This window comes from Erpetoichthys calabaricus, chromosome 10 (assembly GCF_900747795.2).
Source record: "Erpetoichthys calabaricus chromosome 10, fErpCal1.3, whole genome shotgun sequence".
Taxonomy (NCBI): domain Eukaryota; kingdom Metazoa; phylum Chordata; class Cladistia; order Polypteriformes; family Polypteridae; genus Erpetoichthys; species Erpetoichthys calabaricus.
The window spans coordinates 123,833,940-123,861,233 of NC_041403.2; the positions used below are offsets into that span (position 1 = coordinate 123,833,940).

The following is a 27,294-nucleotide window of genomic DNA, read 5'->3' on the forward strand; positions in this document are numbered from 1 at the left end:
GTGTAGCGCCAGTTCGTATCAGTATAGTTATTGCAAAATTTAGTGACAGTTAGTGATGGACCAATCGCATTTCCACGAGGTGTAGTCTAGTTTGGTTGAAGAGTTTAATTCAAATACTGATATATGCTGGTTTTACATTGGAATTAGAATATGAATGTACATTATGCAGATTAAATTCCCGATTAGAAGTCTAACACCAACCAGGTTTTCAAGGAGCATTGCCGCATAATCGGAACTATCAATCAAACGCAATCAGGCAACGGCAATCTGCAATCCCCAGACAGATGCTGACCAGGTTTGTTATTGAACACGAGACCTGGCGCTGTCCGACTGGCGTAATTGTTCAAGCCACCGTTACGCATACATTTACTTCTAAACAACGGTAATCCGTGCTAGCGCCTAACATAACTAGTCAACGTTGATCCGATTACTGCAGAATAATTACTTGCTAAGCGTATGTCGATTTACAATGCTTGACATTATTGCCAATTATAATTTTTGACTTCAAAGGTGTATATCACAACTTCATAGAGATTCGGTATTCGTCCACAATGCTCTAAGGGTTTACTGTTAAAATGTGCTGTTAATACAAATGGCCAGGAGGTGTCCCTAGAGAGGTGAGTGTCAAATGCTTCGAAGCTTCGATACGATTTCCGACACAATTGCTTCAAACGTGTTGATGCTTCATGAGGCTTCACTCCGCCCATCACTACGGGAGCGGGAGTGATTTGCGACTGCTTCTATAGCAGTCAGTATTATTACCTCAGTATAACCGGACACCCATGTTTATGCAACCAAATGTGTTACGAATTTAACAAATATTTAAAGGTTTCACTAAAAAACTTACATTGTCACTTTATGACTGGAAATGAAACCAACAACGTGGGAATCAATTCGCTGTTGAAAGCGAGTGGGCTTCTCCGAGTGGGCGCTTCACTTGTCGGAAGTGACGGAGCTGATGCTGTAAGGAGGAGGCGGGATTACCGCAGTGAGTGAAGATGGCGGCTCTGCGAGTGGTAGTGATGTCCGGCTCCGGGAGAAGTCTTTTAAGTGCCTCCCGAACACTCCACTGTACTAGGGTAAGAGAAAAGGGCATCAAATTTTGCTACGCTTCTGGAGTGGCTCACAGAAAGGGCGATTAGTCAAGTGCGGTTGGCATAGACGGGAAACTCCTGGCCTTTGCTGGCACTCACAAGGTCATTGATAGAGAGCGCCGCGTCAGTGGCGGTCGGATAGCGGACAAGGAGTTCTTGTGTCCAGGGCCACCCGGACGAGGCTATTCTGTTGGGTATTTGTATGAGTCAAGACAAATTCTGTAAATGACAACAACGAATGCCAGCGGGTCGGTATAACCGACAATGTTTCATTGATTATATATTGTGAAGACAGAGGACAGGCCCCTCGGCCGACACAGTGGCAAAAAAGTAGTGCATGTGAGAAAGAGGCATGTTTAGTTCTATGGTTTAGACACATGTAGAAAATGTGTAGACAACACTATTAATTAAACTAAAGCATATGTAAATGTTAAACTTATTTTTGCTGAACCTATTCCAGAGACGCATTAGAAACTGCTTTTTCTGCAGTATTTATTTTCAAAGTACATCAATGCACACCAGTCTAAATCTGAAAAAAAATTTAAACATACAAAGAATCCTCATTTTTCTTGCTTTGCTTTGTGCAGGGGAAACAAGTATTCGAATTTAGCATCCCCCCTAACACATGCCTTTACAAATGTGACAATAAGGTTTAATTTATGCTGTGTCACTTTAAAACAATGTCAAATCAGAATTATTTACCATTTAGGCATTGTTTTATTTTAGCAGTATCTGTCATTTATGAACAAGACAGTACCAAATAAGAATCTCCTCCGTCTTACAGTATATTGAAAAAAGAAAAAAAAATTGGTGGATAACATAGTTGTGTACTGGATGCCTCCCAGAAATAATGTCCATGTGGTTTCTGCACATTCTCCAGGTCTGTGGTAGTATTCCTCCAATTTCTCTAAAGATGTTTAGGTTGGGTGAACTGGTCGTTCCAAATATGTGTGAGTATGCTCTGTGCAGTGGACAGGGGGCCTGTCCAGGACTGCTTTCTACCTTGAACTCAGTGCTGCAGGGAAAGTTTCACATGCTGAGACCTAGAGAATTCTCTGTATTAGGAGTAGATAGATAGACAGTATGAAATATTCTGAGGAGTTAGGGTTTGGTGGTTATAGCAAAATACCAATGAGTGTGTTGACATGCGCACACAAAACTGGGATAAAGTGAGTAGCCTGATTTAAAGCAGAAACCTAGTTTCTTAAAATCCTGCATTTACATGTGCGAGGCCACCTATGGACCCTTGGCAAAATGAGCAGTGTCATTAAAATTGCAAAAAAGAGTTTAACATCCTCATCGGTCACCGTGAATCCAAAAGCAAGCATGGAGGCTGTGTCTCCTAAGCAGTTTTGGGAAAGTTACTTTTAAAAATAAATGTTACTTTTTTGTGAGTAAAGGATATACAAACTTTGTTACATAGTAACTTATTATAAAATGCAATTCATAGACAGTGTTACATTTGCTTTACTTTTTTCGTCTTTCATATTAAAAAACACATTTGACTGGCCAGCATTTTTATTAAATCCTAAGCCCATGTATAAATCTTGGGCAAACACAGAAATTTTCTTGTGTTTTAAAAATACATTTAGTCTTTCATGTGCTGTGGACTAAATTCCATACATCCTCTTTTTACATCCTTGACCTGAGCCGTCAAAGATTTATCAAATCTAGTCACTGCATCACCCAATTACACATCATGGCTATAGCAAATAGCTGGTTGAAAACTAAACACATAGTTTATTAATAATGTTTTTGTTACCAGATTGCATGCAACTCGCACTGCTCTGCATGGCTGTGCAACCTGCAAGGAGCAGTATATCAGTGTGTTTCCTTCTTGCCTTACACCCAGTGCTGCTGAGATAATCTTTGCTTCAGTAAAATAACTATTGAGTTAGGTTACTCATCACTTTAAAAAAAAAAAAAAAAAGGTAGTCAAGAAACATAACACATTTTATTCGCCTGAGCATCTGCCTCAGGAAATTTTTGTGTATGCTTCAGACATGCGCAGACTTCAAAAATCTTTAACTGTAACCCGGTTTAGGTGGCTCCAAAGCCTGTTACTCATGGAGAAATCAATGTGTTAGCCTGGTTTCTCAGACTAGATTAAGGGTTTACATGACATTTTAGAAACAGGGTTTCTGTGAATAACCAGGTTATTAAAGTGCATGTAAACGCACTGATTAATAGTTTGTGTTTTATAACCAGTAAGTTTACATCTCAGTGATGGGCATTTAATAATACATTTCCTGTAGAAGAACTAGTTTTCTGTATTTCCTTTTATGTATGAAGGCTTATGTGCAGGTAATAGAATACATTTTAAAATATTGGATATCCCTTGCCTTATGTGTACAGTCAATGTTTGTCCTACGCCTTTTTTTGGTATCCTCGTGTTTTTCTCTGTCTTAGCTGGCATTTCCTCTCAGTTGTTTTCCCATAAAGTCTACTTCTCAGAGTTTAATTTCTAGGCACTTTCTAACCTCCTATCCACTTTTGACTACCACCAAAGTTGGAAGAGCCCCCATTAACCCACTGTGAAAGCAATAATATTCTTTCGAATGCTTCTCATGTTTGAAGGCAACTCTTGACATTTCTTTCTGCCTTTACTCGGTATCCTTGTGTCTGTCAACATCTCTTGTCCGGTGCTTCCTGCCTTGATTGCATTTGACCAATCAGATCATAGCCAAACTGACTAAACAGATTGCTCAGAGGGACTGACACACATGCAGACAGGCCATACATAGCATTTTATTATATAGTAAATTTTTAGGAAGTTTGCATGTGGTCAGTTTTAAGGAAAGATTTACATAATTTAAATAAAACTTAGTCAAAGGTGACAGCTAAAATAACATGATTAGGTACGTTTTTCCTCCTCTTGTGTGAGCATGAATTTTTCTCATGACATATGTTGTATCTTTTGATGGTGGAATAGTCCCAGGCTCCCCATAAATCCAGTTCAGTGGTTCCTGATTGTATCTGTCAGGTGGTGCATTTCACCTCATCTTCAAAAGAGTTTGAAGAGAAAATTTTGTAACTAAATTATTTAAAAAAAAAAAAAAAAACACAATATTGAATGGGTGTATACATCCAGGTGCACCGTCTCGTTGATGATTAAAGAAAGGCAGATGTATGGATGCTTTTATCATAAACTCATTTCCAGGTCTGTCAAAAACATTATGCCCAAGTAATGGTTGAGAGATTATAAATAGCCATTCTCAAAAGCTATTGGCTTTTATGGTCAAGACTAGTTAGTATAAATGAGCATGTGACAACAGCATCTGAAAAATCTATGCAGGTTTGGTCAGTATGAAAATGCTGAATAAAATGTGTTTCATCATTAGTTTAGGAAAAAATTTTGTATAGTCTTCAGTAAACTAAAAAAGTTAATCTAATTGCAGAGTCTTTCATTTGGCACAAGCCTAATGCACCGCATCAACAAAAGAACAGCATTGGTTTTGGATGTTCTGTGCAATATGGATGCTTCTTATAGCATACACTAGCATAATTGTTAGAATAGAATATACATAGATAAAAGTGCAGAAAGGTTGTTGAGAAAATATCTGTTTTTACTTAGCATGATGAAGCTGACACAGAAATTTATAATTCAGAATGATTTCAATCCAAGCTTTACTGGAATGAGCAAAAAACTAAAGGTTAAATGTTCTTGAATTGCCATGTCAGAACACCCAGCCTAAATCCTTTTAAACATTTGGTGAGAATCTGAATATATGAGGCTTTTGTCTTTCATCAATTTGATTTATTTCCAAATCAGACAAACAGTACATCACTTCTGCATTTGGTTTCTTTCACATTTGTTCCAGTGATGGTAAAGGAGGAAAAAGCCTCTTGAAAATTGCTATGAATGATTGCTATGAATGCCACATTCAAACTCCACACAAATGGGAACTAAAGCAATATACAAATGTATGTGTTCAAAATTCTTACGTGGGTAGAATCCTAGCTATGAGTTGCTCCCAGTCCAGGCAAGGGACTACAACAACCATCACCTTAGCCAGCTAAGGTAGAGAGAAGTAGTTTTCTGAAATAAATGTTTGGACATTTAACAGGTGCTCATCTTGTAGTAGTGATAGTGTAGTTGTTTAAATCTCATATTTTGATTCTGTTAATGTTGCTGCTTGGTGATGCACATTAGAGTTGGGAGTAGTGATGGGTTCAGATTATTATAAATTGATGTCAGTGGCATCTGATTTAAATTGTAAATAATATTTTCAGAACCCCTTAATCCATAGCAAAGTTTAAGAGGCCAGAATACATTCTCTCAGAAATAAAGTGCAAGTCAGGAACCTTCCCTGGATAGGCCATCAATCCATCACAACTCCAATTCATGCATACAGCCGTACTAACTCTAATGTGTCCAATTTAGAATTTTTGGTTCACCCAGTACACATCTGCAGAATGTGAGAGGAAAACCCATTCAGACAGTGAGTGTGAACAGGATTTAAATCTAGGAAACTAGATATATGAGAAAACGGCACTAGCCACTGCACTACCTTGTTGCCTGGGCTCTAAATATGTTTTTGAAAAATAAGTTGCATATATTGTATTTATATAAATATATTGCTTTTCCAAATATAGCCAGTTTATTTTGAAATTTACTGTTTATTCACTAACCCCTTTCCAATACTATTTATTGGCAGGGGTCACCCACAATCAACTATACATTTTACTGAAGATGTTCTATTTATTGACTTGGTTTGTCTAAGTCACACTTATAAAACTTAGCCTTTGTTGAAGATATGTCAAAAAGATTACAAAATTAATTGTATCATAAAGGTTTTAATGAATGAGTTTCGGCTAAAGTTCTGATTCTTCTAAATGACTTTGATGGTTTTATTTCTTGTAGGCTAGCATGTCATTTACAAGTTTGTCTCGTGGGAAAAAGATGGCCCTATCTACAATAGGAGTGCTGACTGCTGGTGGAGTTAGCTTAGCGCTAGCTCTTCATCACTCTGTCAAAGCATCAGAACTGGAGCTCCATCCTCCAAACTTTCCCTGGAGTCATAGTGGCATGTTGTCCTCCCTTGACCACGCCAGGTAAATTAAAAAATAAAAAAAGTACATATTTTCGGATACGTTTCTTAGACATAATTGTAGTAATTACGTCATACAAATTTGTTGTGTAGAATAAGGTTAAGTGCTACATTTGGGTATAGAATGACCAAGTTTTAGTTGTTGCTTGAGAGCCACATCTTACCTTAAATTCTACAAGGTCATATGACTTGTATTTTACTTGTTTAGAGTATTCTACTGTGCTTCTGGTGAAAGACAGTGTAATTTTATTAACTGTAATTTAACTATATCATTGGCTTACAAAAATGCTATGTTTTTTCCATCACTTTAACTATGTAGGAACAGTTTTAATGAGAAAAGCCAAGTCATTCAGTGTTGATAATTTTCTGTTCATGTTTACGAAATATTTTTAAGTTGGGATTTTAAGGTCAGAAAGATATTACTTTCTATTAACTACTTTGTGTCATGTATCTGTAGTCCAGATATTTGTGTAAAATTTACCTTTTATTTAAGATGTCTTGCAAGTTTGTTACACACCACAAGCATGACTTCTCTTTTGTTGCACACAGCATGATGTGACTTTTTAATTTGGTGTGTATATTTGCAAAATACTTAATACTGAATGTTCTATATAATCAAATACAATTGTTTCTAATAAAAAATATCATGTTAGTGAATTACAGGCATTGTGCCTTAACTCACACTAACTGTTTTGTGAATCACCTGTAGTGGAAAGCTGGTTGTTTGTCTTACCTTTTGTATTTGCTTTCATTCATTTTATATTGATGTATTTTCACAGAATGTAGTGATTTATGAAAAATACATATTATGGATTTGTTTATATAATGTTTTCATCATTCTTGGTTTGTTACAACAAATATTGAGAAGTGTTGTTTGGTACAGTTTTAGTTACTTTTAAGACCATTTAAATTTACAACCCAAAAACGTTGGCACAGTATGGAAAATGCTAACAAAAACAAAAGGAGTGATCTAAAAATTCTATTCACCCTGTACTATGTAGTGAACACTACAACACATTATTTGATTGCTGTTTTGTCCAAAAACTATTTGAAATGTTGACTTGTTGGACCACAAAAGATGCTTCCACTGTGCTAATCCATCTCAGATGAAACTGAGCCCAGATAAGTCAGCAGCATTTCTGGACATTGTATGGCTTTTGCAAGGCTAATGACTGCAACTGAAATGGTAGCAAATGCAACCAATCATAGGCTTTGCCAATTATCATTCCTACTTAGTTCGTCAGTGGAGAATGAAACCATTGAAACTTTAAACTAATTGTATTTTAACAGATATAGAAGGCCATTTTTTTATTGTTGAGTGGATGTGCTGTTAACATATTTGTTGGTTCAGGCTCCATGTTGGAATATCCACGATCCGTGTAAAGGCTTGTTTATACACTACATGCACCCGCACTCAGGTCAAGGGGCATACAGTGAAAATTATGTCAGATTTGGAGACACATGCGTGAAAATATTTCTAATCACATGGTGTGGCTGATACAGCGGCCATATGTTCCAAATGGTGAATATCAAAGAGAGCCTGGTTAGGCTTGTGGGTAATAAGAATAATGAATATAGGGCAGAATGTGATGCAACCAGTCATCAAAACGTAAGGAAGACATTTAAAACATTTAAAATTCATCTGCCTGTCATGTAGGTTCCCTGTTATGAAGATATGTGCCTTTTGGAATTAAGTCATCCCTTCTGTTCTGGGGCAGGCAAACTAAGGTGTGATTGGCACTAATCTCATGTTCACACATCTTTACATGCTGTTTCTCTTTTGATTTAATGCATGCTTAGTGCAAAATTCCGGTCTGTCCATCAGTAAACACGCGCAGCCACCTGCGTGCTGTTTCCTCTCTCACAGCAATGTCATGAAGTCTGTGTTTTAACGTTACAGGTGTATTACATGTTGTTGACATTTTACTGGGGTGTTCTGTGATGGACAGCGGACAGTACACTTTGTTAAATGGTATTGATAAATGCCACTTTGTTAGTTGTTACTTCACTCATTTTAGAGTTCACACTATATGTTCTGTTACCAATAAATTCTTCAACGGGAGCTCATCAACAAAGAAACATGGAAAATAAGATTTAGTAAAAAGGAATAATAGTAATAGTTGTACTTAATAATTCATTACTTTGTACAAAGACATTTTAAAGACAATTGTTAAAGATACTAATCTACTTTCATGCCGTATGTGGTGCCTTGCTCTTAAACCTTTACTTAGGTAGTTTTTTTTCTGGGGGGATAAAGAGGGGAAGAAAAATAAATTTCTTAAGAAGGGCTTTGTTATGGAGCTCAAATTTCACTTCTGTCTTATGAGTAATTAAAACCATGTGAATGAAATAGTTTGTTCTATTAAAAAAAAAAAAACTTTTCCCAGTCATGACCACCCTTATTCAATAAAACTTTTTCTTGTATATTACTTGCACAGGTGATCATCGAAGTTTAAATCTGATTAAACTGAACACTGTGCAGTTAAAAGTGCTGCACAGCGTCTTTTATAAACCTATCAGGCAGTCTTCCATTCCACATTCATACAGTATCTACTTATGCCCTGACATTCCTTTCACCAGAGGGGGTATTCATGTCCACAGCTGAGACTTTGCAGTAGATAGGTGAGCCCCTGTAAGCTGCTTGCAAAATGAACACTGTATAGCTAAACCTGTTCAAAATGTATTCTAAAAGACAGTAGACAGTCCTCTGTGTCAATTTCACATTTAATGTGCCTCTCCATCCTATCCACTTTAGGGGACACTCATTTTTCAAAGTTGAACCTTTGTTGTTTAAATGCTCTTCTGTATACAAAATGAACACTTGGAGAGTTAATATTGAGCTGAATCTATTAAAAGAGTCTATGAAGTCTCTTGTCACTTTTTTCTCTACTATGCCCTTTTGTCCTGTCCACTGGAAAGACACTTACTGCCCCAGCTGGAGGAGTGCTGTAAAAATGTGTGCCCCCCAACTGCTGCTAGTTGACTAGTAGCTAAAGTTAATCAAAATGTGTTTTACAAGGTTGTAGAACTTTTACCACTTTCATATCTACTGTGGCCTTCTGTCTCATCCACTTGGGGAGTTGGTATATGGTGGAGTTTCTGCAGCACACTGGGCTAGAATTGCTTGCTCTGCATAAAAATGTGATGCCCCAGGATAACACACAGATCTTGGCCTGAAAACTAAAAAGAAGGGGAAATCGGAGAGTAGTAAGCATTACCTTTCGGAACATCCAACTCAAAGGTGCAAGTCTCGCCAACTTTAGAGATAACCTTCAATAGAACGTTGAGAAAACACTGCAGGCTACAGTCAAGGAACAGGAAAACCAGTTTGAAAGTATGAGAGGTAATCACAGCAGGGAAGCTTATTTGGGTCTGAGATCATTTGTTGCTTCTCAGTCTTCTGTCAACAGTCATGGCTAGATGATTTAACCACTTTTGGAGAAAAGGAGAGTGACATTTTAACTGGTATCAAGAAGTCTTTTTGAAAAATGCATGTGATGTCAAGGCTGTACAAATAGAATGGAGAATGCTAAAAATTCTGATTAAAGGCCAATTCTTAGACATGTCTTACAACAGTTTGTTGGAAGTCTTACTGACAAAACAGCTTTATTGCACAGGATTTCCATAATATTCTATATCTTGTTGAGATCATTCTTGTTCTGCCTATTTTAGCAACTTATTGTGAATGTGGATTTTTAGTATAGAACAGAGTAAAATCAAAAGTGCGAAACTCACTCAATGTCTCAACTTTGAAGGATTTAGTCACAATCAGCACAGAAGTCCCCACATTTAACACTAGAATCCCTGAAACCTATGAAAAAAACTCGTAATCCTGGGCCACCTTAAATTCCTTCGCACCTCTCCTCATCAGCATTTTTTGTTTTGCAAATGTGTCGATCAACACAAGCAGTAAGCAGCCTGCTATCCCATCCCCCTACCGACGGAGCCAAGTCCATCGCAAAATTGTCAGAGTGCAAGTGTGTTTATCACAGCACTGCCAGATCTAAACACTAGCGTGGCGAATTGCTTGCGTACTGAAGTGAATTTAGCTACAGGTGGAAGTCCCATTTTATTCACGGTGCCAAGCAGAGTTGTGTTGCAGTACAGCAATATATTAGCTAGTGAAAGCACTGTGAAGAAGATGTCTGTTACGGTTCTGCCTTTGTCCAGAAAAGGCAGAAAAAAAAGGCTCCATAAGCTTTATGAACTGGACTGTAACTCAAAACACAATTCTCAACAAAACGTTGGCAGATGTCTGAAATCGCAATAAACCTGTCATTTCTCACACGTTCAGCATGGGGTTCTTTGTTGTCGAAGTGCATTTGCTGCATAATAGTCTGATAGCGGTCACGGGACATTGTATCTTTGATTGGTGATACAACAAATAGTTCTGAGCAGGCATCAGTCACAGCACCAACTATGGTCATTGCTGCTGTTGTGAAAAGAATGGAGTTGCATTGGAAGCAAATTTGTTGTACCACATGAACGTCACTGACAGAATAAAACTAATAAAGCTCTGACTTTTACAAGTAGCTAAAATTCACACCGGGTGTTACAGACTCAAATCAAATGTATGTTTTTCTTATAGTAATAGCAGCTCAGTACTCAAAACACGGAGCGCCCAGACTCGAATCCGGAACCTTTCGGTTATAAGGCAGCAGTTCTTATCTCTGCACCATCCAACAATACTAGGGATGCACGATATTGGATTTATATCTGTATCGGCAGATAATGGGTTAAAATAATTTTATCGGCATCGGACCGATGACTAAATTGGACCGATAATTCGAACCGATATTGATGACAAATTCACTGTGTTCCGGATGTGCCAGACGTTTAGGCGAAGCTGGGCTACTGTGCGAAAATGTCTGCGGTGTGAAAGTTTTTCAAAGTGAGTGAGAGTGACATAAAATATGCCATTTGCAACACTTGTTCAACTAATGTTTTGCGCGGAGGGACCAAAGTGTGAAATTTCAATACCACCAACTTAATTACACACTTGAAGACACGCCATCCTGACAAATATACAGAATTCCTCAGAGCAAAAGAGGAGAATCCTGCGCCGCCGCGCACAAAATCAAAAACTGCAATTGCTCAACGTGTTGATCAGTTACTTGAAAAATCAAAGAAATTTGATAAAGATAACCCTAAAGCTCAAACAGTTACTGCAAAAGTGATGGAATTTATTGCTCTGGACGATCAGCCATTTTCTGTTGTAGAAGATACAGGATTTCGAAGGCTGTTTGAGCATCTTAAGCCCCGTTACCAGATACCCAGTCGCCGTTATTTTTCTGACATAACGCTTCCAGAGTTACGTAAGATTGTGGAAAGTCATGTGCACGAACTCCTTGCTGAAGATGTCACAGCCATAAGCTTTACCACTGATATATGGACATCTGATATGAGTGCTATTAGTATGCTTAGTTTAACTGCTCAGTGGATCGACCACAAGTTTGAATTGCAGAAAGCAGTCTTGCACACCCAGGAATGCTCCGGATCACACACGGGTGCAGCACACTCTGTGGCGTTTAAAAGAATGTTTGAAACATGGAAAATACCCAAAGAGAATGTTCATGTAGTATTATGAGACAATGCACGCAACGTTGCAAAGGCTATGGAGGAATGCGGGATCCCAAGTTTGCCATGTATGGCTCATACTTTACAGCTTGCTGTGAACGATGGCGTACTATCCCAGCGCAGCGTCTCGGATACAATAGCGACCGGCAGAAAAATAGTCGGTCACTTTAAGCATTCACTTTAAGCATTTAAGCATGCACTTTAAGCGTCTCAAAACTATACAAACTGAACTTGGTATGCAGCCGAAAATGCTTCAGCAAGACTTTTCGACTAGATGGAACAGCACATTCTATATGCTGCAAAGCTTGCTGGAGCAGAAAAGAGCCCTTGGGGCTTATGCCTCCGATTTTGAGTTACCTGCAACTCTAACACCTAATCAGTGGGGTTTGATTGAGAACATAATCACACTCCTTGCTCCATTTAAACAACTGACAAAAGAAAATTGCCAGTCTGAAGCCTTGGCTTCTAACGTTATTCCCTCAGTTAATGCTTTAAAATGACTGTTGACTAAAAGTGCTCATACTGACTTCGGAGTCAAAACCAGTAAAGGCGCTCTCTTGGAGGCTGTAAACAATCGTTTCATTGAGATTTACACAAAATCCATGTACTGTGTTGCCACTATTGTAGACCCGAGATACAAAGACCGCTACTTCGATACACATGTAAAATCACAGGTACTCAAAATGTTGCAAGCTCAGATGGAACTTGCATCGAACGAAATGCAAACGACTGAATCACAGATAGATGGTCCACAACAGAAAAGGGCCAAGAGAAATGACGAGGTGGCATGTACGCTCTTTGAAATGTACAACGAAATTCTTGAAGAAAACACATTGATACCGCAGGAAAACAGCCAGATGACAACAGAGGTGAGTTTAAAAAAAAAAAAAAAAAAAAAAAAAAAAAAAAGCTCTGTGGAGATCTTTACAACATTGTTTTAAGTAAATAACTAGGGCTGTCGGATCGAATATCATTATTCTAACATAAGAACAACGGCAATCAAATGTAAAAGAGCGGTTGTTGGTTTTACATCGCACTAACTTTGGCTTCATGTTACTTAAGATGTGCTGGACACTATTGTGGGATTTTACAGATCTGTTTTTGCATGTAACTTTTTAGGATCAGCCTATACGTGTTTCTAAATTGTTAACCCATATTGTTATTAGTCATTAGTTAAACGGTCGGCATCTTCTGTGTTAATAAATACACACATTTAAAAAATATATATATATTATATATATAGCATTTTTATTGTAGGTACATCATTTCGACCTGGTCATTTTAAAAGTAGCTCGCAAGCCGATAAAGTGTGGGCACCCCTGAACTACAGTGAAAAGCAAAAATATTAATAATGTTTCAAAAAACAGCAAATACAATACAGTCATGCATTCAATTCAAATGCCATTTACTTATTTTTATTGTAAGGATTCTAATCTTAATCTGACAGCCCTGGTAAAAGCCAAAATGCAGATATATCTTTTAGATATGAAAGATGACACAGAATATAATACTGTATATGTATGCATGCTACTCGGCAGGTGCAGGGATTTCTTTCTGAAGCACCAATCCCGAGGAATGAAAATCCAATGAAATACTGGAACAACAACTGGAGTCGGTTTCCTACCAATGCCAAAGTAGCACGCAAGTTCCTGTCAGCCCCATGTACTAGCGTGGACAGCGAGAGATTATTCAGTTTGGCTTTCTAATGTGATCAACGAAAAGAGAAACAGAATTTCCAGCGACAAGGCAGAGATGCTCTTGTTCGTTAAGAAAAAACCTTCCTATCATGCTTAAAAAATAGAAAAGAATGATAAGCCTCCAGAAAAAAAGTTATTTATTTCTTTACTGTTGTACGCGTTTCTGTTTTTTAAAATTATAGATTGGTTAGATTTATTCCATCAAAAAGAAAGAAAGTTATGTGGTATTTAATACTGCAGACTGTAAAACAAAGGATCAGATAGCCAGCCAAATGTGTTTGAGCAGAAGCCATTTTAATGATTGTAAATAATCTGCAAAAGTTGTTATTCTTAAGTGGTACTGCTTATTTCATTGTCATTGTACATTTTACCATTTTTTCAGTTTTCATTTTTTCGATTATTGTTGAATTTGTTCCATCAAAAAGAAAGAGAAAAAAGTTATTTAAAGCAACAATCTGCAAAACTGTTTCCCATATAACCAACAGGTAGCCAAATGTGGCAGATATCATTTGTTTTTAATGATTGAATGTGGTGTGCAAAATTGTTATACAAATAAATGTTCACTTTGTCTGTAATTCTTGTTCAGACAGATCAAGTCTCATTTTTCTCTGTATCTTATAAATATGTATATCGGCATCGGCAGATAAGTACATAGACATTATCGGCATTGGCCTAAAATTCCCATATCGGTGCATCCCTAAAGAATACGTATCAAATTTCTGTCGACTGATATTTGACCTTGGGTTTTTAACTCATTGGCAGCAACATGTAAATTGATTTTTTTTTTTTTTTTTTTTACTTTGATTATATTCTTGAATAAAAGTGCACATGTTTATTTGATATTTGGACTAAAGTTTTCACACATTATAGTAATCCCTCCTCCATTGCAGGGGTTGCGTTCCAGAGCCACCCGCGAAATAAGAAAATCCGCGAAGTAGAAACCATATGTTTATATGGTTATTTTTATATTGTCATGCTTGGGTCACAGATTTGCGCAGAAACACAGGAGGTTGTAGAGAGACAGGAACGTTATTCAAACACTGCAAACAAGCATTTGTCTCTTTTTCAAAAGTTTAAACTGTGCTCCATGACAAGACAGAGATGACAGTTCCGTCTCACAATTAAAAGAATGCAAACATATCTTCCTCTTCAAAGGAGTGCGAGTCAGGAGCAGAGCATGTCAGAGAGAGAGAGAGAGACAAAAGCAAACAAATCAATAGGGCTGTTTGGCTTTTAAGTATGCGAAGCACCGCGGCACAAAGCTGTTGAAGGCGGCAGCTCACACCCCCTCTGTCAGGAGCAGAGAGAGAGAGTGAGAGACAGATAAAAACAAACAGTGAAAAATCAATACGTGCCCTTTGAGCTTTTAAGTATGCGAAGCACCGTGCAGCATGTCGCTTCAGGAAGCAGCTTGCACAGAAGGTAGCAACGTGAAGATAATCTTTCAGCATAACCTCACAGGTGGCGCAGTGGTAGTGCTGCTGCTTTGCAGTAAGGAGACTGTGGAAGATTGTGGGTTCGCTTCCCGGTTCCTCCCTGTGTGGATAGCGCTTTGAGTACTGAGAAAAGCGCTATATAAATGTAATGAATTAATTATTATTATTTTTAGACGAGCGTCCGTATCGTCTAGGTTTGCGAACAGCCCCCCTGCTCAAGCCCCCTACATCAGGATCAGAGAAACTCAGCGCAAGAGAAAGTAAGTTGAGTAGCTTCTCAGCCATCTGCCAATAGCGTCCCTTGTATGAAATCAACTGGGCAAACCAACTGAGGAAGCATGTACAAGAAATTAAAAGATCCATTGTCCACAGAAATTCGCGAACCAGCAAAAAAATCCGCGATATATATTTAAATATGCTTACATATAAAATCCGTGGGTTCGACTTACTGCCGGCAATGCGGACCAAGCTCTGACACCGGTTGTACAGGGACCGAACAGCCCTTATCAGGGGGTCCGGTACTCCATACTCCCGGAGCACCTCCCACAGGATCCCCCGAGGAACACGGTCGAACGCCTTTTCCAAGTCCACAAAACACATGTAGACTGGTTGGGCGAACTCCCATGCACCCTCCAGGACTCTGCTAAGGGTGTAGAGCTGGTCCACTGTTCCGCGACCAGGACGAAAACCACACTGTTCCTCCTGAATCCGAGGTTCGACTATCCGACGGACCCTCCTCTCCAGAACCCCCGGAATAGACTTTTCCAGGGAGGCTGAGGAGTGTGATCCCTCTGTAGTTGGAACACACCCTCCGGTCCCCCTTCTTAAAGAGGGGGACCACCACCCCGGTCTGCCAATCCAGAGGCACTGTCCCTGATGTCCATGCGATGTTGTAGAGACGTGTCAACCAAGACAGCCCTACAACATCCAGAGCCTTGAGGAACTCCGGGCGTATCTCATCCACCCCCGGGGCCCTGCCACCAAGGAGTTTTTTGATCACCTCGGTGACCTCAGTCCCAGAGATGGGGAAGCCCACCTCTGAGTCCCCAGGCTCTGCTTCCTCATTGGAAGGCATGTTATTGGGATTGAGGAGGTCTTCGAAGTACTCCCCCCACCGACTCACAACGTCCCAAGTCGAGGTCAGCAGCGCACCATCACCACCATATACAGTGTTGACACTGCACTGCTTCCCCCCTCCTGAGACGCCGGACGGTGGACCAGAATCTCCTCGAAGCCGTCCGAAAGTCGTTCTCCATGGCCTCCCCCAAACTCCTCCCATGCCCGAGTTTTTGCCTCAGCAACCACCGAAGCTGCATTCCGCTTGGCCTGCCGGTACCTATCAGCTGCCTCCAGAGTCCCACAGGACAAAAGGGACCGGTAGGACTCCTTCTTCAGCTTGACGGCATCCCTTACCGCCGGTGTCCACCAACGGGTTCGGGGATTGCCGCCACGACAGGCACCGACCACCTTACGGCCACAGCTCCGGTCAGCCGCCCTCAAACAATAGAGGCACGGAACATGGCCCATTCGGACTCAATGTCCCCCACCTCCCTCGGGATGTGGTCGAAGTTCTGCCGGAGGTGGGAGTTGAAGCTACTTCTGACAGGGGGCTCTGCCAGATGTTCCCAGCAGACCCTCACAACACGTTTGGGCATACCAGGTCTGACCGGCATCCTCCCCCACCATCGAAGCCAACTCACCACCAGGTGGTGATCAGTTGACAGCTCCGCCCCTCTCTTCACCCGAGTGTCCAAGACATGTGGCCGCAAGTCCGACGACACAACCACAAAGTCGATCATCGAACTGAGGCCTAGAGTGTCCTGGTGCCAAGTGCACATATGAACACCCCTATGCTTGAACATGGTGTTTGTTATGGACAATCCGTGACGAGCACAGAAGTCCAATAACAGAACACCACTCGGGTTTCAGATTGGGGGGGCCCATTCCTCCCAATCACGCCCTTCCAGGTCTCACTGTCATTGCCCACGTGAGCATTGAAGTCCCCCAGCAGTACGAGGGAGTCCCCCAGAAGGTATGCCCTCTAGCACACCCTCTAGGGACTCCAAAAAGGGTGGGTACTCTGAACGGCTGTTCGGTCCCTGTACAACCGGTGTCAGAGCTTGGTCCGCATTGCCGGCAGTAAGTCGAACCCGTTTCCAGTGAGAGTTGGACTCCGCCAGGGCTGCCCTTTGTCACCGATTCTGTTCATAACTTTTATGGATAGAATTTCTAGGCGCAGCCAGGGCGTTGAGGGGGTCCGGTTTGGTGGGCTCAGGATTGGGTCACTGCTTTTTGCAGATGATGATGTCCTGTTTGCTTCATCAGGCCGTGATCTTCAGCTCTCTCTGGATCGGTTCGCAGCTGAGTGTGAAGCGGCTGGGATGGGAATCAGCACCTCCAAATCCGAGACCATGGTCCTCAGCCGGAGAAGGGTGGAGTGCCCTCTCAGGGTTGGGAGCGAGATCCTGCCTCAAGTGGAGGAGTTCAAGTATCTCGGGGTCTTGTTCACGAGTGAGGGAAGAATGGAGCGTGAGATCGACAGGCGGATCGGTGCAGCGTCCGCAGTGATGCGGGCTCTGCATCGGTCTGTCGTGGTGAAAATGGAGCTGAGCCATAAGGCAAAGCTCTCAATTTACCCGTCAATCTATGTTCCTACCCTCACCTATGGTCATGAGCTATGGGTAGTGACCGAAAGAACGAGATTGCGAATACAAGCGGCTGAAATGAGTTTCCTCCGCAGGGTGTCTGGGCTCTCCCTTAAAGATAGGGTGAGAAGCTCAGTCATCCGGGAGGGGCTCAGAGTAGAGCCGCTGCTCCTCCACGTCGAGAGGAGTCAGATGAGGTGGCTCGGGCATCTGATCAGGATGCCTCCTGGACGCCTCCCTGGGGAGGTGTTCCGGGCACGTCCAACCGGGAGGAGGCCCCAGGGAAGACCCAGGACACGCTGGAGGGACTATGTCTCCCGGCTGGCCTGGGAACGCCTCGGGATTCTCCCGGAAGAGCTAGAAGAAGTGGCCGGGGAGAGGGAAGTCTGGGCATCTCTGCTCAAGCTGCTGCCCCCGCGACCCGACCTCGGATAAGCGGAAGAGAATGGATGGATGGATGGATGGATGGATAAAATCCGCGATGGAGTGAAGCCGCGAAAGGCGAAGCGCGATATAGCGAGGGATTACTGTATACACTTCACGTCATTATTAGCTTAATATGGAAAAAGTTTCTCTTTTAGGTATGTGTTCAGCATTTCTTGCCTTCCAATTCCTTTTATCCTACACTTACACAGATCTTTGTAGACACGGAACACACATGAAATGTATGTATTCCAAATAATGATATATTATATCCTATACAACTCCAGGCACCTCACACCACGATAAAGAGACTTGAGCTGAGAGAACTTCAGCTTCGTCAGAAGGGGATGGGATAGCAGGCTGCTTGTGCTGTGCAACACATTTGCAAAACAAAAGACACTGATGAAGAGAGGTGCGAAGGAATTTAAGGTGGCCCGGAATTACAAGTTTTTTTTGTAGGCATCAGGGATTCTAGTGTTAATGTGCGTTGGTTAAAGATAGACTATTAACTTGGATCACAGTGTGCACTGAAATGAACATCCTTGATTCAGCACGGTACAAATACATGTACTGTTACACCCCAAATATACACACATGTGGAAACATGTGCATATACATACCTGGTGTTTTTCATTATTCTGTGTATTTCTGTGTTGCACCTTGTCTCAGGTGTTCCTAAAAATATTTCTCAGAAATTCTGTAGATTTTTTTTTTTCTGATTTTTATATAGTGTACGAAGAGGATATCAAGTATACAAACAGGTCTGTGCAGCCTGCCACAGCATGGAGTACCTGGCTTTCAGAAATCTTGTTGGTGTTTCACACACTGAAGCAGAAGTTAAGGCATTGGCTGAGGAGGTAAAACATTACTGTAACTTTGTTTAAAAAAACTATCCTTTTTAGTTTAATTTGTTGTAGTTAGATAGTAGTAGTGGTCTCTTTCTGAACTGACTTTTTACAGATGTGATTTTAATATTGTCTAATGAAAAAATACTAATAGAAAAACTACCAGACACTGAATATTTTAGTTTATCCTTTGTTTCCTACAAATATTTTCTACCTTTGATCATAAATTGCCATGTGCTTGGAGGCAGTTTAATATTTAGTGACAAAATTGCTAAATATTTTAATTTTTTTATCTTAGTTTGAAATTGTGGATGGGCCAGATGAAAAAGGTGAGATGTTTACACGTCCTGGGAAGCTTTCTGACTACTTCCCCAAACCATACGCCAACCCAGAGGCTGCTAGGGCTGCTAATAATGGAGCTCTTCCACCTGACCTTAGTTACATAGTCAATGCCAGGTTAGTAGTGTTTTCAAAGGTTTGATTTGAATAATCATATTATAATTATTTTACTTCATTATAAAACTAAATAAATATGGGCTGACTTCACCTAATTTGGAATACTGTCATTAGACTGAAGCATTTCATTTCTAATTTATATTTGTTACAGTAGGCACAGAAATTACACTTTCAATAATTTTAAACACCTTAAGGCTATTAAAAACCAGACTGTGTATCTCAAATTTAAATTTTTATACATTTGAAATGGCAAGAGCCAAGTACTGTTATAAACAAAGGGTTTAAAATGATTACTTTCTTTATAATAACATTAGACATCTTCCAAAACCCACTATTCTTTAGCTTCATTCTTCCTCTTTGGTTTCAACTGAACTTTTCTTCTTTGCTTATACATATGGTATCCTAACTAAGCACACTTTACAAAAATTTTCTGAGGAGAGAAGACGGCCATTCTAATTTGCAAATTCTTTTTCTGCAGACATGGAGGTGAAGATTATGTGTTTTCCTTACTTACTGGCTACTGTGATGCACCAGCAGGAGTCAAACTCCTCGATGGAGTCTACTACAACCCTTATTTTCCAGGACAAGCTATTGGAATGGCGCCTCCGATCTACAATGAAATTATTGAGTTTGAAGATGGCAAGTCTCCAAATATAATTGTGGCAAAGTCTGTGGGAACTAAATAAGGATAAATTAATGTTAAACTTGGGTAGCAGAAGGAGATATACCAGGCTTGAGTATTTTTATTGCTTAATTATTTTGGACTGCTTTAGCTGAACAAATTGACTGAATTCAGGCCTGATGTTTGTTTAGATAGTATGAGGTATCTAAAAACAGATATAGCCTGTAGTGGCTTTTTTGTTTCTCATAATTACGAATGTGTCTTCTCTCTCTCGCTCTATATTTTATATATATACACATACATACATACTAGGGCTCACTTTGCTTGCCAACCTGCGCTATGCGCTAGCCTTTTTGCGGATCTGTCGCTCGCGTATGGGGATGCAGATGTACAATTTAAACACATTTTTATTTGTGTGGGAATCATTACATATGCATAATAGAATTATTTTACATTACAGCGAGTAATTAATCATATTAAAAAAGAGTAAAACATAATTTGAAAGTAAATTATATTTCATGTTGCGTAATATGATTTCATTCTGTTTGGCTTTGAAATTAACATGCAAATACTTTTTAAACTTACACTTTTACTGTAAAACTTCAGTAAAAACAATTTTATGAATTAAATTTTCGTTAATATCCCTTTGAATTTTGGTTCAATGTATAACTGCCCGCGACTGAATTTCGTTTCTTTCTCTCTATTGAATAAAACGACTTTTTCGAACATTTGGCACTCAGATTCGTTAATTGTCTTTGCAAAAGCTATTCTAACAGGAAACTGTTAACGTTTTAATACGTATGGCATATCAAGATCTTCTTTGTTGTGTAATGTTACCTGCGGAAGATATAGTACATTACCTTTCTTGGATACATCCTTCTTTCTACAGTAATTTGTGTGGTGGAAGACCAGACGATGTTAACGGTTGTAGAAATTCTTTGGGATATTTAAAGTTGATGTTTTCATCTTATGCACTATCACCACCAACTGTTTCAGCATAGGCTATTGATACGCATTTAAACAATTTCCCGTGTAACTGAGCGACATTTTTGCCGTTAATTCATTTGACTTCGCTTCTCTGTGCTAGGATTACCCATGTACTAATTTTTTCTGTTGATAACCCTTCGTGATGAAATTCTTCAATAAGATTTGGACATAATAGATCTTCTTTAATTGGGAACTTAAAGTGAGGAAAATGTTAAAATTTATAAGAGCTGAGAGAGCAGAAACTGTCTGTCAAAAGCATTCAGAAGAATGAGAAGTGAGTTTACAGTGTGCGTAGTTGAATATGTTTGAGAGGAGGGAGTAACTTGACAAAATCTCATGGCCAAAGTCTCATCTCGCGGGACTTGAAAAAATCTTCCAAAAAGTCATGTCTCATTGCAGGATGTTTATATATATATATATATATATATATATATATATATATATACTAGCAAAATACCCGCGCTTCGCAGCGGAGAAGTAGTGTGTTAAAGAGGTTATGAAAAAAAAAGGAAACATTTTAAAAATAACGTAACATGATTGTCAATGTAATTGTGTTGTCATTGTTATGAGTGTTGCTGTGTTTTATATATATAAAATACACACACACACATATAAACATATATATACATATACATATACACATATATATACATATCTACATATATATATATATACACATATACACATCCACATATCAACATATATATATACACATATATACACACACACACACGGTTTATGGGTGATGATTGTTTTACTCTTTTTATGTTTATTTTATTTTATTGTAGAATCAACTCCTATGTGCGCACAGCAGGGCAGCCGTGGGCGGATGCGTATGGTGTATTCACTCCATGTTATTGTGCATTGCGCTGTCAGTGGTATTTTGATAAAAGAATTTGAACAACATATAAGAAGCGTATAAATTATTAAACAGTAAAACATTAAAATTTAAGAAGTAAAGTTACATTAAGTACTACTGCAGTGCCTTCGGGTATACCTCATTTTTTGTTTGCCCATTACATGCTTAAATGTATAAATTTTTTGGTGCACCTACCCGAGAACACGCGACATATAACAGAGCGTGGGAGAAGCATGGATTTTAAACACGCGTTGAGTTCATCTGCTGGTCTCCCTCGTGGAATAACTGGTAATGTTTGACTAAAATGTACAGCGAGTAAAACGAAATTACCTCCTATTTTTTTTTTTTACGATCTCTGAGATGTTGCTTTTTTCGGTTCAAGGCTTCATAAGCTCTTTTATGTTGTATGGTGTACTTATCCCAAACCATCATCTTTGAATGTTGCAAGACTTTCGCCTTGTATGTAGATCGGGGTAATTACATTCATTGCATTCCTAGTCTGAATCACAATGTGATTGTATGGGTGGTTACCTGGCACTGTAGGGTTGCCACCCGTCCTTTAAAATACGGAATCGTGCCGCGTTTGAGAATGAAATTGCGCGTCCCGGTTTGAATCAATACTGGACGGGATTTATCCCGTATTTTTTTTATCATTTTTTTTTTAAAGCAGCGTCTCATGCAAATCATCCCACACACATTTTATGAAGATGCCTCCTTTCCTAGTTTTGATTGGGTAATACTTGATGTCATCGTTAGTTTGATTGGTGTTTTTAACTGTCCAGTGAGGAGGGCGTGTCTTTTAAGTACAGTCTGCAAAGTGTTGGCACTGAGATGTGGCGTCAGCGCCATAGTTGAAGCCCCTAACGTTGCGGTCAGCAAGTCGGCTAACATCCGCCATGTGCCGTCTTTCAGTTGCGAGAAGCAGATCATAGAATGGTTGAAAGTGTTGCCCCTAACGTTGCGCCACGGCGTGTGGTTCGTTTATACCTCGTGTCTTCTCATTAAACTTTTATCTCGCGAATATGTTATTGCAATCCGCAGCGGGAGCGTTTCTATAAACTTAATTTAAACTTACGTTTTACACCGTGCTTTGTTTCCCTTATGAACATGCTTGTATGCTTAACTCGCTCCGTTCTCAATTGTTTAATAAATTTTTTGCTCTTCGCTGTTTGCGGCTGTTCCTCCATTTCCCCCTACTTCGTTGTTTTATCTCGCGAATATGTTATTGCAATCCTTAACGGGAGCGTTTCAATAAACTGATTGAAAATAGTTTTGCATTTACCTTTTTAGTAAAAGGCGAGCTTTTAAGCCTGAGAAATCACCGCGTAAATGCACACGTTTAATTGGACATGTGTTAATATGTATGGTTACACAGTATTAAAAGACAGTGAACAACGTCAGTTACCTTTGTTCCCGCGTTTGATAAAAGGTGAGCTTTTAAACCTGAGAAATCACCCCGTAAATGCACACGTTTAATTGCACATGTGTTAATATGTATGCTTACACAGTATTAAAAGACAGTCAAAAATTAACGTCATTTACCTTCGTTCCCGCGTGTGACTCGTGCTGTAAATCTCTTCCTTGTTTTTACTTCACGTGATTACGTAGGAGGCGTGATGACGCGATACGTGACTCCGCCTCCTCCATTACAGTGTATGGACAAAAAATATGTTCCAGTTATGACCATTACGCTTTGAATTTCGAAATGAAACCTGCCTAACTTTTGTAAGTAAGCTGTAAGGAATGAGCCTGCCAAATTTCAGCCTTCCACCTACACGGGAAGTTGGAGAATTAGTGATGAGTCAGTCAGTGAGTGAGTGAGTGAGTCAGTCAGTCAGTGAGGACTTTGCCTTTTATTATTATAGATGTCATATGAAAAAGTTTGGGAACCCCTCTTGATTCTTTGGATTTTTGTTTATTATTGGCTGAGCTTTAAAAGTAGCAACTTCCTTTTAATATATGACATGCCTTATGGAAACAGTAGTATTTCGGCAGTGACATTAAGTTCATTGGATTAACAGAAAATATGCATCAAAACATAATTAGACAGGTGCATAAATTTGGGCAACCCAACAGAGATACTACATAAATACTTAGTTGAGCCTCTAGATGCCTCCTATAGCCTATGATGAGGGTCTGGATTCTGGATGGAGGTATTTTTGACCATTCTTACATACAAAATCTCTCCAGTTCAGTTAAATTTGATGGCTGCCGAGCATGGACAGCCTGCGATGATATTCAAGTCAGGGGACTGTGACGGACATTCCAGAACATTGTACTCTCCCTCTGCATGAATGCCTTTGTAGATTTCGAACTGTGTTTTGGGCCATTGTCTTGTTCCAAAATGAATCTGGCTTGTCTAAATGAGCATTTGCATACAGCAAGCGACTCTGTTTGTGGCGTGAGTGCAGAAAGGGCTTCTTTCTCATCACCCTGCCGTACAGATGTTCTTTGTGCAAATTGTGCTGAATTGTAGAACGATGTACAGTAGGGTGTTTAATTTTCTAAGGCAAAAAATAAAATGTAAAATTTTTGCAGGCTTTGCTTACGCCCCGAGTCTCAGTGATACAAAAGATATATATGCCAAATTTCAAGAAGATTGGATAATATTTAGAGGTTGCACACTTTGATCAGTTTTGTAAAAGTAGGCAAAAAATATGATTTTTCAATGTTAATTACTTTTATTGGGAAAACTAGAAATCACAAACTTAAAATAATATTAAAACTAGACACTAAGATTAATAGGTAGTATGTAAAACGTGTTGTATTAATCAACTTTGAACGATGCAATCCCTTCTTTTGTTTGCTTGGTGACGACTTTTCTGTGATGCTTGACTACCCTCAAAAAGAATTGTTTTTGTTGTTCGTCCCTGACTGATTCGTTAAACTTTTTTATCAGAGCAATTCCTCTTTCTGCGGTATTTCATTGACGAACTCCTACAATCTTCTCTTTGTGACCTAAGAAATTCTTTATTTTTTTGTGATACGCTAGTCATGTCCATCACATTTTGCTGGGAAATGTCAAATAACTGTACAAGATCACCTTTCCAAATCTGCCGTTTCACATTTGCTTTTTCCGTGTTTCTCGATTTCTCTTTACCCAGATTTTGGTATTTTTTTGTACAGCTTCTGTATACCAGCACGGATATTCTCCTCCGTCTTAACAGGGATATTTGCTTTCCTCCACACTTTCTGTAGTTTAGTACTGGTAGATTTAGCAGCATCCGAAAGTGTTTCTTTCATTTCCTTGTGATGATAAATAAAAACTAAAAGTACTTGTTCCTTTGAAGGGAGCCGAGCTCCTAAAAACTCACCACTAGGAACCTTTTCTAGCAGCCAAATTCCTCTTTTGGTTCCCATTTTAAAGTTCAATTACCTGCAACAGATGAAAGAAATACATGAGAAGCCCATTAGTCCAAAGCACTTCAATATTAGAAATTTCACTAGTTTGAAATAAAAGTGATCAATGTGTGCAACCCCTAAATATTATCCAGTCTTCTTGAAATTTGGCATATATATCTTTTACATCACTGAGACTCGGGGCGTAAGCAAAATCATATGAAAATCACATCTTTGGAAAAATGAAACACCCTAATGTACAGATACACTATCTGCAGCAAGATGTTCTTGTAGATCTTTGGTGGTGATCTGTGGGTTGTCTGTAACCATTCTCACAATCCTGTGCATATGCCGCCCCTGTATTTTTCTTGGCCTGCCAGACCTGGGTTTAACAGCCACTGTGCCTGTGGCCTTCTATTTCCTGAAATAGCTTTTTTTAGACTTCCCCTAAACCACGATACTGAACAATCTTTGTTTTCAGATCTTTTGAGAGTTGCTTTGAGGATCCCATGCTGTCACTCTTCAGAGGAGAGTCAAAGGGAAGCACAACTTACAATTGACCACCTTAAATACCTTTTCTCATGATTGGACACACCTGTCTATGAAGTTCAAGGCTTAACAAACTAATCCAACCAATTTGGTGTTGCAAGTAATCAGTTTTTAGCAGTTACATGCATTCAAATCAGCAAAATTACAAGGGTACCCAAATTTTTGCACAGCCAGTTTTTCACATTTGATTTAATTTCATACAACTAAATACTGCTTCACTAAAAATCTTTGTTCGGCAAACACCTCAGTACTCGGATGTTCCTAGGAAATGGAAGACATACCAGTGTTATCTTTTTTTGTTGAAAGTAAATTATGCAGGCTGAGAGGGGTTCCCAAACTTTTTCATATGACTGTGTGTGTGTGTATATATATATATATATATATATATATATATATATATATATATATATTTTAAACATAAGCAAAAACCTCACATTGCCATAAAACATAAATTCTGATTATCTGTAGCCCAAATGATCTGTTGACATTTTGGGATACTTTGTGATTTGAGATGGGAGTGTATTTATTAATGTGTGTGTGCTAATTAAGTTTTTGATTTCCTTTGTATTTTACACCTGCTTAGCAGGACAGGCTTTATCTTCTGGCTTACTTTAGTCATTATCTTTGTAATTGATTTTTGATGTTCTGACCTTTTATAGGGACTCCTGCTACAATGAGCCAGGTAGCCAAAGATGTTTGTACTTTCTTGCGTTGGGCTGCTGAACCAGAACATGATCAGCGCAAACGTATGGGACTCAAGGTAAAACTTTAATGTTTCTGATTTGGATTTCTTATGAACTTGTGACCTTTTCAAGTTACTAGCAAGTCTTTCTGCTGTAGTTATGCATTTAAGCTCTGCCCTTACTTTAAAAGTAGCAAGATATAGTTTGCTGGCCTCCTGTGGATATATGTAGTGGTGTAAAATGGGAACACATGATAATCTTTTCTCTTGCAGATTCTAATAGGAGCATCCTTCTTCCTGCCTTTTGCCTATTATTTGAAGAGACACAAGTGGACAGTATTGAAAAGCAGAAAGATTGCCTACAAACCACCAAAATAACTTTATCCATCCTAGCTGCTCATCCCCAGGTCCAGTACTGATGAACTACACTGGTGTTTTTCAAATTAAGATTTTAAAATCCACCAAAATTATGAAAGCGGTAATTGTGTGTGGAATTGTTTATGCATAACAGGAGACAGTGTTTTACAATCCAATGTCACATGATATACCCCAAATTACAAAGTAAGGCAGGGGCACTTATAGATTGGATATTGTAAAAATTCTTCATGGGAAAAAAAAAAATTTTTTTTATTTTTTTTGGTGGCTGTTATGTAAGTCAACTAAGTCAGTCTGTAAACTGTCAGGTTCATCCTTCAGGTTATGTACACATTTTTGTGTAAATATTTAAAAAAAAAAAAAAAACATAATAAAATGCAAAAACAGTTCTAAAAAGAGCTGCTCCCTGTATTTATTTGTTTGGATAGTGAAATACTCTGATCTTAGGGTCCAAAAAGTTATAAATCAGTCTATCAGGATATTTAATATGAAATGTGCTTTTTGATGTCATGGTCATTTTACCTTTTTCATACACAACTGCAAGGTACTGTTTTGTCTGTTTATTCAACAAAAAATCTTCCTCATTTTAAGCATTCTTGAATGGGACATTTTGTATAGTTTTTGTTTTATTTACTCTGAAGTCGAGTTGGTGGTTAT

General features: G+C 39.2%; 1 protein-coding gene across 1 annotated transcript; it reads left to right on the forward strand.

The window, feature by feature from the left end:
* The first annotated feature begins 932 nt into the window (after positions 1 to 932).
* On the forward strand, positions 933 to 27,033 carry LOC114659398 (cytochrome c1, heme protein, mitochondrial). The gene is made up of 7 exons (XM_028811867.2): positions 933 to 1,079; positions 5,959 to 6,149; positions 18,654 to 18,780; positions 19,067 to 19,224; positions 19,703 to 19,863; positions 26,240 to 26,340; positions 26,536 to 27,033. The coding sequence occupies exons 1-7, from the start codon at positions 999 to 1,001 to the stop codon at positions 26,638 to 26,640; spliced, it is 924 nt and encodes a 307-aa protein (XP_028667700.1). The 5' UTR covers positions 933 to 998; the 3' UTR covers positions 26,641 to 27,033.
* Positions 27,034 to 27,294: the final 261 nt, after the last annotated feature.